The 20,682-nt window shown below is 41.9% G+C and overlaps 1 protein-coding gene across 5 annotated transcripts in view; it reads left to right on the plus strand.

The window, feature by feature from the left end:
- Positions 1-19,248, plus strand: part of fam76b (family with sequence similarity 76 member B) — a 216,236-nt gene extending 196,988 nt beyond the window's left edge. For all 5 annotated transcript variants that reach the window (XM_060826568.1, XM_060826564.1, XM_060826566.1 and 2 more), the window contains one exon: positions 17,845-19,248. In XM_060826568.1, the coding sequence (XP_060682551.1) occupies positions 17,845-17,934 (90 nt within the window). In that variant the 3' untranslated portion in view covers positions 17,935-19,248. The remainder of the gene's footprint in view (positions 1-17,844) is intronic.
- The last annotated feature ends 1,434 nt before the right edge of the window (positions 19,249-20,682 follow it).

Here is a 20,682-nt window from a genome sequence, read left to right on the forward strand (position 1 = left end):
TCTGTGTCCCCTCTCTCTCTCTGTTCCTCTCTCTCTCTCTCTCTCTCTGTGTCCCCTCTCTCTCTTTCTCTGTCCACCCCATTGCTCACTCTCTCTCTCTCTCTCTCTCTCTCTCGCTCTCTGTCCCCCCCCCTCTGTCTGTCTCTCACACTCTCTCTCTGTTTTCTCTCTGTTCCCCCCATCTCTCTCTCTCTGTCCCCCCCGTGTGTGTCTCTCTCTCTCTCCCCCCCCCCGTGTGTGTGTCTCTATCTCTCTTCCCCCCCCCCCCGTGTGTGTGTCTCTCTCTCTGTTCCTCTCTCTTCCTCTCTCTGTTCCTCTCCCTCTCTGTGTCCCCTCTCTCTCTCTCTTTCTCTGTCCACCCCATCGCTCACTCTCTCTCTCTCTCTCTCTCTCTCTGTGTCCCTCTCTCTCTCTCTCTCTCTCTGTTTCCCCCATCTCTCTCTCTCTTCCCCCCCGTGTGTGCTCTCTCTCTGTCTCCCCCCCATCTCTGTCCCCCCCCCGTGTGTGTGTGTCTCTCTCTCTCTGTCCTCTCTCTCTGTCCCCTCTCTCTCTGTTCCTCTCTCTCTCTGTTTCTCTCTGTGTCCCCTCTCTCTCTTTCTCTGTCCACCCCATTGCTCACTCTCTCTCTCTCTCGCTCTCTGTCCCCCCCCCCTCTGTCTGTCTCTCTCACACTCTCTGTTTTCTCTCTGTTCCCCCCATCTCTCTCTCTCTGTCCCCCCCCCGTGTGTGTCTCTATCTCTCCCCCCCCCGTGTGTGTCTCTCTCTCTGTTCCTCTCTCTTCCTCTCTCTGTTCCTCTCCCTCTCTGTGTCCCCTCTCTCTCTTTCTCTGTCCACCCCATCGCTCTCTCTCTCTCTCTCTGTTTTCTCTTTCTCTCTGTTCCCCCCCCCGTGTGTGTCTCTCTCTGTCTCCCCCCCCATCTCTGTCCCCTCTCTCGCTTTCTGTCCTCTCTCTCTCTGTCCCCTCCCTCTCTCTCTTTCTCTGTCCCCTCCCTCTCTCTCTGTCTCTCCCCCCCCCCCGTTCCCCCTCACTCTGTTTCCCCCCATCTCTGTCTCTGGTTCCCCCAATCTCTCGCTCTATCTCTGTCCCCTCTCGCTCTATCTCTGTCTCTTCTCCCCCCCCGCTCTCGCGCTGTCTCTCTCTCTCTCTCGCCCGCTCTCTTCCCCCCCCCCCGCGCTCGCTCTCTTCCCCCCCCCCCCCGCGCTCGCTCTCTTCCCCCCCCCCCCGCGCTCGCTCTCTTCCCCCCCCCCCGCGCTCGCTCTCTTCCCCCCCCCCCCGCGCTCGCTCTCTTTCCCCTCACTCGCGCTCGCTCTCTTCCCCCCCCCTCGCGCTCGCTCTTTTCCCCCTCACTCGCGCTCGCTCTTTTCCCCCTCACTCGCGCTCGCTCTTTTCCCCCTCACTCGCGCTCGCTCTCTCCGTCTCTTGCTGTCTCTGCCCCTTTCTCTCGCTGTCTGTCTCTCTCTCTCTCGCCGTGTCTCCTCCGCGCTCGCTCTCTGCCTGTCGCGCGCTCGTGCTGTCCGCTCCCCACCCCCACCCCAAACTCTGTCATAGTTTGTTTATAATCTCCTGCATTAATACCTATCCTCTTTGATATGCCACGTCTTTCTAGATTTTATCCCTTCCCTACTAATTCAGCGGCATGGTGGCTCAGTGGCTAGCAGTGCTACCTCATGTTGCCAGGGTCCTGGGTTTGAGTCCATTCTTGAGTGACTGTGTCTATGTGGAGTTTGTACCTCCTTCCTTTGTATGCCATGTGTTTCTTCCAGTTGCTCCAATTTCTTCCCTCAATCCAAAGATATGCCGGTTAAGTCGATTGGGTATGATTACTTGCCCCGTGATGTAGATGGATGTGCAAACTAGGTGGATTACCCATCATAAATGCAGGGATTACTGGGATAGAATGCTGACAGTGTGAAAGCAGGGCATTTGGCCCATCAATTCCACACTAACTCTCTGAAGAGCATTCCACCCAGACCCAACCCTAACCTGTCACTGTAACCCTGCATTTGGGATGTTCTTTGGTGTAGATTTATTGGGCTGAATCGCCTCTTTCCACATTAAGGATTCTGCGACCTTGTAATTCGTTTAAAATCCTGTCTGTTTCTTCTGTTATGCAGTTGGCAAGAAAACTGATCTCAACACGGTTCAAGTGAAGATCATCCCAATGGTTCATACAGGTTCTCCTTTCCTCAGTACATGTATCTATGCGAAATGAACTGGATCCCACTTCTCCCATGTCAGTCTGACCCATACATTGATCTCTCTCCTCTGATTTTCACAAGATTCCAGAGATTACTAACCACAGTTGCTCAAACTTCAAACATTTGCCCTGGACCAAAATGGGATCTCTGAGCTTCCACATTCTACAGTTGTAGCACACTGTCTGTCCTTTCTCTCATCCTACTTGATTGAGTGAAATACTACATTTGCTTTTTATGCATTTACTAACCTTTCTACTAGTTATTAATACTATGTTGAAGTTTAGGAAAAGTTTAGTCAACATATTCTTACCAAATAACTAGCTTCTATAGTTGCAAAGTAAGCATCATTTCCTAAAATCTAAAAAAGCTAGTAGAGCAAAAGGGAAGATAAAAGTCTTTCCTTCCTCCTGTATTCTTATAATCACCCAATTCCAGCATTCTAATGCAAGGTATGCCTCCTGTGCTGGATCACTAATTTGGATCGTTTATGTGCTCCTCACACAAAAGGCCTATCTGACCCAGTTACAGAAGAAGTGCTTCCTTGATTAACTTAAGCTACCAGTAGATGCCAAATTAAACTCTACTGAAAGCTGCAAACTTCAGAATTTAAACTGGGACTTTAGGTAAAAGCTGATTATAATAAAATTGGATTTGTACAAAGGTTTAGATTTCCTTATCCACCAACTGCAAGTATTTAGTCAATGGGGTTAGTTGTGATTTGACGGTAGATTACTCAATAATGACACAACAAAAATGCTTGTCAAGGCATTGGTCCCCAACCTTTTCAGTACTGAGACACAAAGACTGCACAACTGAACAAATTTCCCTTTTCCTACAAGACCATAATTCATTGCAGCAGACATTAGGCCATTCAGCCAGCTGAGTCTGCTCTGCCATTCAATCATGGCTAAGTTTCTTATTCCTGTTCTCCCACCTTCTCTCTGGAACTCTTTATCCCCATAACAGTCAAGAACCTATCTATCTCAGTCTTAAATACAGTCACTGACCTGGCCTCCACAGCATTATGTGGCAGTGAATTGCATAGATTCACTACTCTCTCTGACTAAAGAAGTTTCTCCTCATCTCCATTCTGAAAGGTCTTCCTTTCTGAAAGATCTTCCTTTCTGAAAGTGCTGTGGCCTTTGGTTCTAGTCTGTCCTACCAATGGAAGCATTGGCCCAGCATCCACTCTGTCCAGGCCGTTCAGTCTTCTGTAAGTTTCAATTAGATCCAATCTCCTCCTTCTAAACTTCACTGAGTATAGACCCAGAGTCCTCAGACGTTCCTCATATGTTAAGCTTTTCATTCCCGGGGCCATTCTCGTGAACCTCTTCTGAACATGCTCCAGGGCCAGTACATTCTTCCTGAGATATGAGGCTCAAAACTGTGCACAGTACATCAAATGTGGCCTGATCAGAGCCTTGTAGAGCCTCAGAAGTATATGCCTGCTTTTATATTCAAGGCCTCTTAAAATAAATCCTATCATTGCATTTGCCTTCTGAACTACTGACTCATCCTGCAAGTTTATCTTGACCAAATCCTGGACTAGAACTCCTAAGTCTCTTTGCACTTCAGAGTTTGAATTTTCTCCCCATTTAGACAATAATCCATGGCTCTTACTTCCAACCAGAGTGCATGACCTCACTCTTTCCATATTGTACACAATCTGCCACTTCTTTTCCCGCTCTCCTAACCTGTCCAATTTCTCCTGCAGCCTCCCTGCTTCCTCAGTGTTACCTGTCCATCTGCCTATCTTTATATTCACTGCAAACTTAGCAAGAATGCCCTCAGTTCCTTCATTTAGATTTTAATGTATCAAGTGCAAGGTTGTCCCACCACTGAGCCTTGTGGAATGCCACTCATCACAATCTCCCATCCTGGGAAGGACCCTTTTATTTTCGCGCTCTGCTTTCTGCCAGACAGCCAAGCTTCTATCGATGCTAGCACCTTGCATCTAATGGCATGGGCCCTTATCTTATTCAGCCTCCTGTGTGGCACTTTATCAAAGGCCTCCTTGAAGTCCAGTTAGATGATCTCCATTGGCTCTCCTTGGTCTAACCTTCTCATTACTTCCGCAAAGAATTCTAGCAAATTTGTCAGGCATGACCTTCCCTTAATAAAACCATGCAGATTTTGTCCAAATTTAAATCCACTTCCAAGTATTCAGAAATCTCATCCTTCACCGTGGATTCCAGGATATTAGCCACAACCAAGGTTCAGCGAATCGGTCTGTAATTTTCCATCTTGTGCACAGTGGCTCAGTGGTTAGCACTGCTGTCACACAGCATTAGATACCTGGTTCAATTCCAGCCTCTGGTGACTGTCTGTCTGTATAGAGTTTGCACATTCTCCCCATGTTTGCATGGGTTTCCTCTGGATGCTCCAATTTCCTTCCACAGTCCAATGATGTGCAAGTTCGGTGAATTGAGCATACTAAATTGCCCGTAGTGGTCAGGGATGTGTAGTTTAAGGGCATGAGTCAGGGGAAATGTAGAGTAATGAGGTAGAATGGGTTTGTGTGGGATACTCTTTGGAAGGTTGGTGTGGACTTGTTGGGCCAAATGACCTGCTTCCACACTGTAAGGATTCTATTCTGTCATCTGTAAACACGGTTGTCATGTTAACAATTTTCCAGTCCTCTGGGACTCCCCCTGATTTTAGTGATTCCTGAAAGATCACTGCTAACACCTTTTATTATCTCTTCAGCTATCTCTCTTAGAATTCTGTGTTGTTGTCTATGTGGTCCAGGTGATTTATCCACCTTCAGGCCATTCATTTTTTTTCTAGCATCTTCTCCTTTGTACTGGCTGACATACTCCATTCTTCCCCCTCACTCTTGAATTTTTGGGATATTACTTGTGTCTTCCACTGTGAGGACTGACGCAAAGTCATTGTTCAATTCCTCAACCATTTTCTGTTCCCCACTATTACCTCTCTAGCATTATTTTCACGTCTCTTTTGTCCTTTAGTTTTCAAAAGAAACTGTAACAGGCTTCTATCATATTATTGGCTAGCCTACCCTCCTGTTTAATCTTCTCTCTCCTTATTTCTTTTATTTTTGCCCTCTGTTGCTCTCTGTAAGCTTCCCAATCGTCTGGTTTCCCACTTCCATTCACCATATTATATGCTTTCTCTTTTGCTTTTATGCTACTCTGACTTCCCTAGTCAGCCATGGTTGCCTCATCCTCCCTGTACCATGCTGCTTTTTCCTTGGGATGAATCTCTGCTGTATCTCCTGAATTACTCCCAGAAACTCCTGCCTTTGCTATTCCACTGTCTTTCCTGCTAGGCTTCTCTCCCAGTCAATTCTACCTAACCTCCTCCCTCATGCCTCTGGAGTTGCCTTTTTTCAGCTATAATACCTCTGATTATATCTCCTCCCTCTCCAAATTGAATTTATTTTGCAATCATATTATGATCACTGGCTCCGAAGGGTTCCTTCATCTTGAGCTCTCTTATCAAGTCTGCCTCCTGCTCAGTACTAAATCCAGTATTGCCTGTTCCTGAGTGGGCTCCACCACAAGCTGCTCCAAAAAGCCATCTCGTCGCTATTCTACAAATAACCTGATTTTCCCGGTCCACCTGCTATGATCACTATAACTTTGCTTTCCCCATGCACAATTTCTGTCTTGCACCTAGTTCCTGATTACTGTTTGGAGACCGATACCCAACTCCAACTATTTTTTTTTCTTAAACTTTTTGTGGTTACTCAATTCTACCCACATATTTACGTTTTTTCTTACATTGCACGCAGTCAGATATAACGCCTTCAGTCCTGTATTAATCGTCCCTCTTCTCATTGTTATTCATTTGTCCAGTGTGCTTGAAGTTTGACTGCTAACCCTTTCCAATCACTCTGTCCTATTTGTGTCTGTACTGGAGATTTTAATAATCTCTCCTGAGTTCTGCAGTCTTGCCTCCTCCTCTAGTTCGCGTTTACTAATATCCCTGATAACTGAAAACCTCTCCATTTAGTTTAAAGCCCTGTCTGCAGCCCTAATAATGCGATTTGCTCAGACTTTGGTCCCAGCATGGTTCACATGAAGACTGCCCCATTGGAACAGGTCCTTTCTTCCCCAGTACTGGTACCATGTCACACTCATTCAAACCCATTTCTCCCACACCAATCTTTTGAGGCACCCATTTACCTGTTTAATCTTATTGATCCTGTGGCAATTAGCTTGTGGCTCAGGTAACAATCCAAAGGTTATTACCTTTTTTTGGTTTTGCTTTTTAATTTAATTCTTATCTGTTAATACTCCCTTAGCAGAACTTTTACCCTCCTACTCCAAGTTCCTCTGCAGCCCAGGCCAGATATTCTGAACCTGAGCGCCAGACAGACAACACAACCTTAGGGACTCTTGAACCCCCTCACAGAGAACAGTGTCTGTCTCTAACTATATTGTGCCCAACTCCAGTAATGTTTTTCTGTCCCCACTTGAATGGCTACTGCACTACTTTCAGTTGAGTCATCCTCCCTGTAGACTCCATTCCCATCCACACAAGGAGCAATACTTTTGAACCTTGGTCAAGGACAGAGGTTGAGGCTCCTGCAATGCTACCTCCTGGATCCCTCTACCTGCCTCACTCAGTCGCACCGTCCTGTCCCTGACAACTGATGGTGGCTCACCGGGAATAGATAAATACCCTGTCAGTGATACTTTAGCCACAAATGAATAAAATACAGGAGCAAAAAAGTGGATGGCATGGTGGTTCAGTTAGCACTGCTGTCTCACAGTGCCAGGAACCCAGATTCAAATCCACCCTCGAGCGACTGTCTGGAGTTTGCACATTCTCTCTGAGTCTTCATGAGTTTCCTCCACGTGATCTAGTTTCCTCCCACAGTCCAAAGATATGCAGGTTAGGTGGATTGGCCATGCTAAATTGTCCCAGAGTGTTCAGGAATGTGTAGGTTAGGTGTATTAGTCATCGGAAGTGTTATCAGAGGGTCGGTATGGTGTTGTTGGGCATGGCCTGTTTCCACGCTATAGGGATTCTATATTCCACGCCAAGCCACACCACATACTTGAGTTAGTTAGACTAAGGAGTGTGACTCGCTTGAATCACAGCATTGAGGGAAGACCCCCCCCCCCCCCCATGTATTGCAATGTTTGAAGCTCACACTCTGCTCCTTGACTTTGAATTCTTCCAGCAACCAACATTTACTCCAGACACGGTTACTGGCAACCACAATGGGATCCACTAACTTCCACATCATACAGAAACAACACATTACCTGACCCTCCATCCTTATGTTTTTTCAGTTAGTTTTGAATTTGTTTTGCTTTTACATTTTAACTGGTTTTGCATCTCTACTTATGCAATTTGAAACCAATAGGTAAGGTGTATCTAATAAGTAAACATTCAAAGTTAGCAGATCCCTTATTAGCTAATCCAATCACAGCTCTCCTGTCATGTCATCTTTCAGTTTCCCACTCAGACTTAGAAGCTCTTCCCAGAACGCGCTCCAATCTGCTCCTATCCTGAATTGTAGGCCCCTCACGGTAATTTTTATATACTGCGCTCGCTCAGTTTCTCTCCTGAAGCATGGTGACAAAAGTCAACAGGTATTGCCTTTAGTAGTAAATGCCAAGGTTCTGGAGGAGATCAGAAACACTTTCAGTTTAAATTCTGAAGTTTGTAGACATATATCATGTAGTGATTGGAAGGTCAGATAGGTAGATTTAATAGAGTATGAGTTTCCTGATTGGACCAGGTTAACAGTCCCAATCTGGGAGTTCTGGCTGACAGATACAAGCAGAAGTGTCGGGGATTCTGCTTATTCTAGCAGCTGGCTCTGAGCTTAGCTGATCAATGTCGTGTGTTATGCACATATAAATAAAGGGTGACTTTGTAGAGTTATTTCAAATCGAGTTTTAATTAGGTTTCAACTGAAAGTGCAGTTGTGCTTAGTTGATCAAGTAGGCAGCTCAAACCAATTCCTATGTAACTGGGTCAGACAGCTGAGGGGTGACTTTATACAAGTTTGTAAAATCATTCAGGGCATAGATAAAATGAAAGGCAAGGTCTTTTCCCTAGGGTAGAGACTCCCTATACTAGAGGGCACAAGTTTAAGGTGTGAGGGGAAAGATTGAAAAAGGACCCAATTTTCACAAACCGTGTGGGTCTGTGCTTGGAAGAGCTGCCAGAGGAAGTGGAAGGTGCAGGTACACTTCCACCATTTAAAAAAAATATTTTCTCCGGAATATGAATAAGAAGGGTTTGAAGTGATATCAGCTGAATACATGCAAATTGGACTGGTTCTGTTTGGGCCACCTGGTTGGCATGGATGAGTTGGACCAAAGGATCAATTTCTGTGCTGTATAAATCTATAAGTGTTATTCACTAGTGCTGTTGATGACACCTTCTGTCACTTTATTGATCACAAGTAGGCTAATGGGGTGGTAATTGCCTGGTTGGATTTGCCCTCTGTTTTGTGTAAGGAATTTAAATGGGCAGTTTTCCACATTTTCAGAAAAACTGTACTGGAATAGCTCTGCTAGGTGTGCAACAAATTCTGGAGATGGACTGCCAATTCCATCCTCTGTGAAAACAAAATTAGCCTGTTCGAAACCTCATCACACATCTCCAAGTTTAGCTTCTGACCACATAATTGAGCTATTGCTGATACCATATTCCACTTGTAACAATATCTAATGTCAATCTTGTCCTTGCTCATATGTTGCTGAAATGTCTTTGTCTATGCCTTTGTAGCCTCTCAACTTCACTGTTCAATGCATTCTTGACTGGTATCCCACTTTTTCTATCCTTTTGTGAATGTGATGTCACCCAAATCTCTTCCCATATCTTGACTTGTAGCAAGTCCCATCAATCATGTGCTTGCTGGCCTTTGTTTGCTTCTGTTCAAGAAGGTATTGTCTTTAAAATTCACACACTTCCTTCCAAAATCCTGTGGCTTCACCACTCCCTGAATTTTATAATCTCTGCTAGCTTGACTTGCAGTTCTAATTCTGTCCCATTGACAATTTGTTCATTTTGCCTTTGATGCTTGGGCTTTGAGTTCCTGACACCCTCTCCCGAATATTACTTTTCCTACTTTCTTAACTGAGCTTATGGTCAACTGATTATTATAAGGCTTCTTTGCAGCTCTATGTGCTTTTATTTTACATTTTACGTACAATGCAAATGTGTTTTGGTTGGAAATGTAAATCAGGCAGAAGCCTCAATATATAATTCATTTGGTGCTTCTGATAGATTGCAAATAGCTCAGTCCGATCTTTGTTTTTGGTCTGATAATCATGACATTTATGTGGTGGAAATGAATTTTGGATAAAGGTGAGCCTCAGGATATTGATTTATGAGGGGCGTTTGATAAAGGTGATGTTAATTTGTTCAAGATGTTTCTAGTTTGACACTTGTTTAGACCTTACCAAGATCTTGTCTGGGTCTCCTGTTTTTGGTCTCTTGTGGAAATTGCAAATAAAACTGATGGCAGGCAAACAGTTCTGCTAACCTTATCATAGAGGAAAGCTTATTGATGAAGTACTAGATGATATACAGCCAAAGTGCTACCCTGAGAAACTCCTGAAGTGATGTCTATTGATAAAATTACCTCAAAAACCACAATCATTGCTGGCATGCTCTACTCATTGCTATCATTGAGTGTTATCCATAAGTATCTACAATGAACTTATGAGCTTTTTTAAAACCGATTTTTGAATAAATCATTTACTTAAAATAAATTTGAAAGTTCAATTTCCAGTTTGTTCCATTACTTTTTCAAAGACCTTAAAACACTGATTACAAAATGAGAGCACATATCTTTCAACTTCTGATGTACTGGCTGCACGTTGGGAAAACTGAAAAATGCACATGTTTAGAGTGTACACTTTTTAGAGTCATAGAGTAATACAGCAATGAAACGGGCCCTCAGTCCAAACTGGTCAGTGTGATGATGGTGCACACTTAGCTAGTTCCAATTGCCTGCATTTGATCCATCCCCTCTAAATCCTTCCCATCCATGAACCTATCCAAATGTTTTTTTAAATGTTGCTATTGTACCTGTCTCAACCACTTTCTCTGGCAGCCTATTGCACGTAAGCACCACACTCTGCATGAAAGTTGCTCCTCAGGTCCTCCTTAAATTTTTCTCCTTCCACCTTAAACCTGTGCACTCTCTCGTTTCAATTTCCAGTCACTGAGAAAAAAACTATATGCGTTCATGCTACCTATCCCCCTCCTAATTTTATACACCTAGATTAGGTCACCCTTCATTCTCCTACATTCCAAGGAATAAAGTCCATCCTGGCAGCATCCTCATAAATAGTCTTTGCACTCCTTCCAGTTTAGCTATTTCTTTTCTGTAACCAAAACTGGGGTGGCCCGATGGATCAGTGGTTAACACTGCTGTATCACAGCACCAGAGACCTAAGTTCGATTCCAGCCTCTGGAAACTGTCTGTGGATTTTCTCTGGGTGCTCCAGTTTCCTCCGACAGTTCAAAATATGTGCAAGTTAGGCGAATTGGCTTTGCTAAATTGCCCATTGTGTTCAGAGATGTGTAGGTTAGGTGTATTAATTGGGGGTAAATAGAACATAGAAGGGTACAGCACAGAACAGGCCCTTTAGCCCACGATGTTGTGCCGAGATTTAATCCTAATGTCAAATATAGTAACTTAACCTACGCACCCCTCAACTCACTGCTATCCATGTGCATGTCTAGCAGTCGCACAAATGTCCCCAATGACTCTGCTTCCACCACCACAGTTGGCAACGTGTTCCATGCATTCACAACTCGCTGCGTAAAGAACCTACCTCTGATGTCTCCTTTATACCTTCCTCCTAATACCTTCAAACTATGACTTCTTGTACTAGTCATTCCTGCCGTGGTGAAAAGTCTCTGGCTATTGACTCTATCTATTCCTCTCATTATTTTGTATACCTCGATCAGGTCTCCTCTCTTCCTCCTCCTCTCCAGAGAGAATAGTCCGAGCTTATTCAACCTTTCTTCATAAGGCGAGCCCTCCAGTCCAGGCAGTATCCTGGTTAAACCTTCTTTGCACCCTCTCCAAAGCCTCCATATCTTTCCTATAGTAGGGCGACCAGAACTGGACACAATATTCCAAGTGTGGTCTCACCATGGACTTGTAGAGCTGTAGCAAAACCTCGTGGCTCTTAAACTCTATCCACCTGTTAATGAAAGCCAGAGCACCATATGCTTTCTTAACAACTCTATCCACTTGGGTGGCAACTTTGAGGGATCTATGTACTTGCACACCCTGATCCCTCTGTTCCTTCACACTGCCAAGTATCCTGTCTTTAATCCTATATTCAGCATTTGAGTTCGACCTTCCAAAATGCATCACTTCGCATTTATCCAGATTGAACTCCATTTGTTATTTCTCAGCCCAGCTCTGCATCCTGTCTGTGTCACACTGCAGCCTGCAGTAGTCCTCCATATTATCAACGACACCTCCAACCTTTGTGTCATCTGCAAATTTACTAACCCACCCCTCAACCTCCTCATCCAAGTCATTTATAAAACCTACAAAGAGCAGAGGCCCAAGAACAGAGCCCTGTGGGACCCCACTTAACACTGACCTCCAGGCAGAATACTTCCCATCTACAACCACTCTCTGCCTTCTGTCAACCAGCCAATTCTGAATCCAGATAACCAAATCTCCCTGTATCCCATACTTCCTGACTTTATGAATGAGCCTACCATGGGGAACCCTATCAAATGCCTTGCTGAAGTCCATATACACCCCATTCACTGCTCGACCATCGTTGACCTGAATTGACACCTCTTCAAAGAACTCAATAAGATTTGTGAGGCATGACGTGCCCCCACTACCCCTCAAAGCCATGCTGACTGCCTTTAATCACACTGCTTTGTCAAACAGTCATATGTCCTGTCCCTCAGAATTCTTTCGAAAACTTTGCTGACCACAGATGTAAGACTGACTGGTCTGTAATTGCCAGGGATTTCCCTATTACCCTTCTTGAAAAGAGGAACAACATTCGCCTCCTTCCAATCCTCTGGTACGACTCCTGTGGAGAGTGAGGAGGCAAATATTCTCGCCAGCGGCTTAGCAACCTTCTTTCTCGCTTCCCAGAGCAGCCGAGGATAAATCTAGTCTGACCCTGAAGACTTATCAATCTTAATGTCTTCCAAAATTTCCAGCACATCAACTTCATCAATCTTGATCTGGTCAAGATTGTATCCCAGCTCCTCTAAGTTTTCATTTACAACAAGTTCCCTTTCTTTGTTGAAAACTGAAGCAAAAAACTCATTTAGGGCTTCCCCTATCTGCTCAGACTCCACGCACATGTTCCCTATGCTATCCCTGATCGGCCCTACCTTCTCCCTGATCATTGTCTTATTCCTTACGTATGAGTAAGATGCCTTTGGGTTCTCCCTAATCCTTATTGCCAAGCCTTTTTCGTGCCCCCTCCTGGCTCTCATCAGTCCAATTCTGAGCTCCTTTCTAGCTAGCCTGTAATCCTCTAAAGCTGTGCTAGATCCTTGCTTCCTCCACCTTATGTATGTTGCCACCTTCCTTTTGATGTGAAGTTCCTCTGTTCTTGTCATCCAAGGTTCCTTAATCTTACGCCTTTTTACCTGTCTCAGGGGAACAAATTTGTGCATCCCTGGCAACAATTGTGCCTTAAATAGTCTCCACATGTCTGCTGTGCCCATTCTGTGGAACAATTGCTCCCAGTCTGTACTTCCCAACTCCTGTCTGATAACGTCATAATTTCCTTTTCCCCAATTAAATATCTTCCCTCGGTAACTGCTCCTTTCACTCTCCAAGGCTGTGATAAATGTGAGGCAGTTGTAATCACTTTCACCAAAGTGCTCTCCCACCGCGAGATCTGACACCTGTCCTGGCTCGTTGCAGAGCACCAAATCCAAAATGGCCTCTCCAAAAATGTAGAGTAACTGGGAATGTGTTTGGGTGGGATACTGTTTGTAGGGTTGATGTGGACCCATTGGGCCAAAGGGCCTATTTCAACACTGTAGGAATTTTATGGTTCTATGAAAACTGTACACAACTCTCCAGTTGGGGCCTCAGCAATGACCTATACAACTGTAACATAATGTCCCAACTCCTATACTCACTGCCTCGACTGAAGGCCAGCATGCTAAATGCCTCTTTACCACCCTGTATACTTGTGACACTACTTTCAAAAAACTATGAACTTGTACTCCTAAGTCCCTCTATTCCAAAACTCTCTTCAGGGCCTTACCATTTACTGTATAAGTCCTACCTTGATTTAACTTTCCAAAATCTAACACCTCACACTTATCGGTATTGATTTTCATTTGTCAATCTTCAGCCTACAGCCTCATCTGACCAAGGTCCCTCTAATTTTTGTTAACCTTCATCGCTATCAATGATATCATCTAAATTTGTATCATCTGCAGTCTTACTAATTGTTCCTTGTACATTCATATCCAGATCATTTATTTAGATAAGAAATAACAAAGGTCTGAGCACTGACCTGTGGGACACCAGCCTGAGAAACAACCTTCAACAGTTACCCTCTACTTTTGAGCCAATTTTGATTCCAATTAGCAAGCTGTCCCTGGCTCCCATGTTACCTAACCTTCATGACGAGCCTGCCATGCGGGACCTTGTCAAAGGCCTTACTAAACTCCATGTAGACAACATTTGCTTTCCTACCCTCATCTATCCTCTTGGTTACCTATTTGAAAATCTCTAACAAATTTGTCACACATGACTTCCCTCGCACAAATCAATGTTGACTAGCCCTAATCAGATCTTGACTATCCAAATGTTGGTTGATCCTGACTGTCGGTATCCTGTCCAACAACTTACCTATCACTGATGTCAGGCTCACTGGCCTGTTGTTCCCTGGCTTGGCTTTGGTGTCTTTCTTAAACAGTGGAACAGCATTAATCACCTTCCAGTCTTGTGGAATTTCACCACTAGCTAACGATGAAGCAAAAATCTCTGCAAGGGCCTTTGCAATTTCTTCCCTACTCTCTCAACGTCTGAGGATGGACTTGATCAGGCCCAGGGGATTTGTCCATTTTAATGCTGCAAATACCACCTCTCTGTAATATGTATGCAGAGCAAAACACCCCCACTTGTTGCCCTTATTTCCTTAGCATCCCTACACAGAGGAGAAGTATTCATTAAAAATCTCGCCTGTGGCACCACACAAAAGAGTGACTGATAGAGCCCCTCAAAGATCAGCAAGGCAGTCTATGTGTGGAGCCACAGAAGATGGGGAAGGTACTAAATGAGTATTTTGCATCAGTGTTTACTGTGGAGAAGTAAGTGGAAAATACAGAATGTGGGGGAAATAGATGGTGACATCCTGAAAAATGTCCAATTGTAGAGCTGGTGTTGCTGGATATCTTGAAACACATGAAAATGAATAAATTCCCAGGACCTGATTAGGTGTACCCTAGAACTTTGTGAGAAGCTAGGGAAGTGATTGCTGGGTCGCTTGCTGAGATATTTGTCATCAACGGTCACAGGTGATGTGCCAGAAGACTGGAGGTTGGCTCATGTGGTGCCACTGTTTAAGAAGGGTGGGGTAAGGAAAAGCCAAGGAGCTACAGACCGGTGGGCCTGACATCGTTGGTGGGCAAGTTGTTGGAGGGAATCCTGAGAGACAGGATTTTACATGTATTTGGAAAGGCAAGGGCTAATTAGGGACAGTCAGCATGGTTTAAACATGGGAAATCATGTCCCACTAACTTGATTCAGGTTTTTGAAGAAGTAACAAAGAGGATTGATGAGGATAGAGGTCAAGTGATCTATATGGACTTCAGTAAGGCGTCCAATAAGGTTCCCCATGGTAAACTGGTTAGCAAGGTTGATAGAGGGAGAACTAGCTATTTGGACACAGAACTGGCTTGAAGGTGGTGGTGGAGGATTGTTTTTCTGACTGGAGGTCTGTGACCAGTGGAGTGCCACAAGGACTGGTGCTGGGTCTACTACTTTTTTGTCATTTTATATAAATGATTTGGATGTGAACATTGGTATAGTTACTAAGTTTGCGGATGACACCAAAATTTGGAGGTGTAATGGACAGCGAAGAAGGTTACCTCAGAATACAATGGGATCTTGATCAGATGGGCCAATGCAGTGAGGAATGGCAGATAGAGTTTAATTTAGATAAATGTGAAGTGCTACATTTTGGACAAGCAAATCAGTGCAGGGCTTACACATTTAATGGTAAGACCCTGGGGAGTGTTGCTGAACAAAGAGACCTTGGAGTGCAGATTCATAGATCCTTGAAAGTGGAGTTGCAGGTAGATAAGATAGTGAGAAAGGCATTTACTATGTTTTTCTTTACTGCTCAGAGCATTGACTGTAGGAGTTGGGAGGTCATATTGTACAGAACATTAGTTAGGCTACTTTTGGAATATTGTGTGCAATTCTGGTCTCCTTCCTCTCAGAAGGATGTTGTGAAACTTGATAGGATTCAGAAAAGACTTACAAAGATGTTGCCAGGTTTGGAGGATTTGAGCTGTTAGGGAGATGCTGAATAGGCTGGGGCAGTTTTCCCTGGAGTGTTGGAGGCTGACAGTTGACCTTTTATAGACATTTATAAAATCATGAGGGGCATGGATAGGATAAATAGACAAAGCTTTTTCCCTAGGGTGAGGGAGTCCAGAGCTGGAGGATATAGGTTCATGGTGAGAGGGGGAAAATGTAAATTGGACAACTTTTTCATGCAGAGGGTACGGAATGAGCTGCCAGTGGAGGCTGGTATAATTGCAGCATTTAATAGGAATCTGGATGGGTATATGAATAGAAATGTTTAAGAGGGATATGGGCCAAATGGGACGAGATTAGGTTAGGATATCTGATCGGTATGGATGAGTTGGACCGAAAAGGTCTGTTTCTGTGCTTTATATCTCTATGACAGATTATCATGCTGTTTTTTTTTAAGGAGATCTATTCTCTCCCTAGCCACCTTTTTGCAATTAATATAGCTAAGAGGACCTTGGGATTATTTTTAACCTTATCCGTCAGATCCATCTCGTATCCCATTTTTCCTCATCATTTCCCTCTTAAGTGTGCTTCTACATTTCTTTATAGTCCTCTAAGGATTCACTTGGGCCTGATAGCTTAAAGTTGAAAAATATGATGCTGGAAAAACACAGCAGGCCAGGCAGCATCCAAGGAGCAGGAGAATAGACGTTTCAGGCATAAGCCCTTTTCTCCCGATAGCTTAAACTCAATGTAGGCCGCCTTTTTCTTGACCAGAGCCCCAAAACCTGCCAGCTTTTCCTTTCACCCTAACAGGGGCATACTGTACCTGGATTCATGTAATCACACTTTTAAAAGCTTCCAGTTTGCCAATTGTTTCTTTTCCTTTAAACAGACTCACCCAGTTGACCTCTGCTAGATTCTGCCAAGTGCCCCCTCTTTCCCCCCCCCCCCCCCCCCACCCCCCAAGTTAGCCCTGCTTCAATTTAGCACCTTAACCTGTGGACCTCCTATCTCTTTCCATAACTCTTAAAATTGAGAGTTATGGTCACTGGACCCAAAGAGCACTCTGACCAGCACTTCAGTCATTTTCCTGACCTTCTTTCCCTAAGAGAAAGTCCAGTGTTGCACCATCACAAGTAGTGGTCTCTATTGATTTAGAAAACTTTCTTGGACATCGCTGAAAGTTCTTCTTAATTATTGTTAGCATTTGATTGGCTTCAAGTTAAACAATGGTTTTCGTTCCTTTGAATTTGTTTGAAAAGTTGAGCACAATAATTTTCAGAAAGCATTTTGAGTAATTTATTGCAGAAATACAAAAGTGGAGTTACAAGTATTTGCAAAGAAATTCATTGTGCTGAAATAAGCTATTTGAATAATAATTATACTCCGATAAGCTTCCTTCTACTTATTCCCGTCATGCTGACAATCTTATTAGTTAGTATTCTCGAGCTTTCTTTTATATACAAGATAGCCTAAGCCTTGTGGCAAGCTCAAGATTTGTAGGCAAATGGTGAGAGTTGTAACTATGTGGAAAAACATTTAACATCCCTTTATTAACAGAGCAAAGAAATTCTATGCCTTTCAAAAACTTTTTTTTAAAATGCCATGTTTTTTAGCTACTTGATCTCTTCAGCTGTTATTTTAGTTTTCCTACATGTTAACTCAAATCCTCTCTCTTAAACCTGAATCTGTAGGCAACTGAGAAACCTGATCTGGACAGTCTCTGTGGATAATAATGTTGCCCTTTTCATAATTTAAACTACAGGGAGGTGCTCGGTTTTTGAGCATCCAACTTCAGAACACTTAAGAATGTGATGTCATACAGGAGTGTAATTTTAAATATCCACATTGCGAACATTTCTCATACTTACAAATAGCTACTTTGTATTGTCCTACAAATCAACTTGGAAATGGACTCAAGAATGAAAGCCATTTGCAACTTGGGGTCTACCCATATGGTCATTATTCTTAGATTCGTTATCAACTGTACAACCTTCAAGCCAATTGTTATCAGTGTCCAATACACAAATATAGATCGGAATCTTTTCACTTTTAAATAACTGTTGCATTATGTATTATTGCAGAGATGAGTTATAAGATGGCCTTTGAGTCCCTCTCTAACCTATTTTTTGCTATTGTGGTACAAATGTTCAAATTTAGTCGATACTGTTTAAATTGGTAATTGTATTGTTGCAATCTTTCCATAGGCCAAAAATCGAGAATTAATGAAACAAGTTGCAGCATTATCCAAGGGTAAAAAGATAGAGAAGACTGGAAATGTTTTGCTGTCTCCTTGAAGGGTTCCTTGACATGAAAGTATCATGAAAATAAAAGCAAATACTGCCATGGTAGTAGAAGTTACTGTGAAGTCGTTTCATTTAGAAAATGCACCCTGATTGTTTTCCAAGTGGTTAGATTTTTTTTAAACTAGCAATAAGAAACTGTACACTTCAGAGAGGATTAATGATAGGTTATAAAATATCGAACCCCTTTTATTATCACCTTGAATTTGAATGTTTTAAAAGGGAAGGTGAATGAAGATTAATAAAACTTTTTGTCTATTGAAGCCTTCTGCAAATTGCCCTATTTCCTTGCAATAAAAATCTAAAGCATCACTTTTTTTGACAAGGCAAATGTTAGTTTTACAGTAAAACATTTGTACAGAAAATCTGAGGTCTGACAAATTTATTCCTGCTAATTAAGTGTTCCTCTAATCCTGTAAGAAATGCTAATGGGAACCTGGGAAAGAATTTGTTTATAATGGAGTTCAAAAGTAAAATGTAAATTACATTTCCTATTTTGAGCAGTGTAAATACCTTTCTACAGTTTGTCTATAGAATATGCTTTATGCAAATCAAAACCATTAGAATGTATAAAAATGTATACTGAAGACTCCAATTTGCCTTTGCAGTCAATTTTTCCAATGCTTGTAGAACTCGAAACAGTTGTTGTTTCTGATACATTTAACTGACATTAGAAATGTTTGAGTGGGAAACTTTTTTTCAGCAACATTTCATCTTACTTCCATCTTAATTGATGAATGTGTTCCAGTGTATGTGCAAAAATTGTTTGACTGAAGGGTAGTATAGAATATGCATGATAGAGCTGAGATAATTGAGACCTTCCTAGAGGGAGGACACAATTTGTTTCACATACTTTTCATTAAAGAGCAAATCCACTTATTGATGTCATAATTGTTTCAATCTCCATCCAGAAAAGTATGCTGTCTTTCATTTCTCTTCGTGTACATCAAAATGCAAATTGAGTTAATCCTGACTAAATGTTCTATTGTGAAATCATACATTCTTTTCTATTTTTAACATGCATGGATTTCATCCAGTGTGTGGTTAGAGTTGGATTTGTGCCTTAGATAAGTTAGCATGAACTCACTCTACACCTTTTAAAATAAATGTTAAGTTTACAGTGCTAGAGATAAATAATTGCTGTAAAAAGAAATTTAAATTGCGTAACTTTTTTCTGAGCAATCTCGATCATTGTTGACATGATCCTATACTAATAAGGCTGTAACATGTTAACATGTTCACAGATTTATTTCATATAACTTATATGGCAAGCTGTTCTCTCAAATTATTTCTAACTGAGCTATTTGTATAAAGCAAAAATGCCAATTGTGTATAAAAATAAATTTGTATGATTATTAAATACTTAGCCTTTTAATAAGATTAGATTTTCATGTAAAGGTGCTATTTAAAAAACAGGAAATGGTCAACATATTTAACTATTGGACTTGTTGTATGATTTGATTTTATTTGGAAAACCTATTCACATTTTCTACATTTTAATATTTCATACATTTTTGTTAAATGACCCTGAGTAAAAATTCAGCTTTGTCCCAAAATTATTTTTTGTGAGACGGATGGTAACAATGTTAGAGGAGAAAGAAAGCAAAATGAACTTCAATGGCATTCAGTCAGATGTGTAATACTTGTGCATATAACAACTTGATGGTTAACAGGCTTGTATAAATAATCTTTTACTTCTGGTTGTAGAAAAGTTCTTTTTATGTACAGCCTTTGTTTACAATTCAATCAATTTGTAATTTAAGAATTCCTACCTGAGCCTTGCATTCTGAAGATTCTAATCTCAGCCATCTTTTGTTGACCAGTATTCTCAACCAGCATGAAGTTGAGTAGGTCATTTAAAGCTATGCATTTCAATCCTATAAAAATGTCAACAGTGTAATTTTTTTTGGTGACTGTACAATTCAAGTTTATTTATTCTATCTCAGGCTGATGCAGTTAGTACTTGATAATGTCACCATGCAATTTTAAGAACAGGCTTTAAAACTTCTAGCAGATGGGCATTATAGAAAAATAATTATAACTTTTATTTCAATTCTCTTGATTTCTAAGCAATGTTTGATAACATGTTATTCCACGTACAAGCATGGTTAATCCTAGGGTCTATGTATTACCTCCCCTAGAGCTCATGTATACTTGATTTTAAGAACATAACTTTCTAACCAGTTGATGAGAACACTTTTTGTATTTTGTGTAAAAACAGGAACATATTACAACATTTGGTAGAACTGAATTGGCAGAATATATGACCGTGTAAATTGTCATCGACCTCTACCAGTAACAGTGCCTTGTCATTCTGGAAGTGTTTAAATTGGCATATGTTCTAGAGTTATAATACTACATTACCATTTGTATATAATGCTTTGCTAATGCAGTAGTTTGCTTATTTATAATTCTGCAATTTTCTTTTCAGCGATTCCATGTTTTGAAACTACATTTTAATCATGTAATTCCATGTTTTTTCACAGACTAATTCTAGTTGCATTTTTTGGTTAATAGTAATCCTTTGTTAAAATAAACCTTGATCAGATATTTATACAATGTAATTTGTAAATTGGGGTGCATAGAATTCAGACTTCACAGTATTTAAAGTTGGATAGTGAGTTTGAATCATGATTTGAATTTTAAGATTCTAATATTGTTTATATTGTTTTTACCTCCATTTATTACTTGAAAATTCTAAGTTGTAAAAAAGTCTGGGATGTATGCTTTCAACAACAGACA

This window comes from Hemiscyllium ocellatum, chromosome 6, assembly GCF_020745735.1.
Source record: "Hemiscyllium ocellatum isolate sHemOce1 chromosome 6, sHemOce1.pat.X.cur, whole genome shotgun sequence".
Lineage (NCBI taxonomy): Eukaryota > Metazoa > Chordata > Chondrichthyes > Orectolobiformes > Hemiscylliidae > Hemiscyllium > Hemiscyllium ocellatum.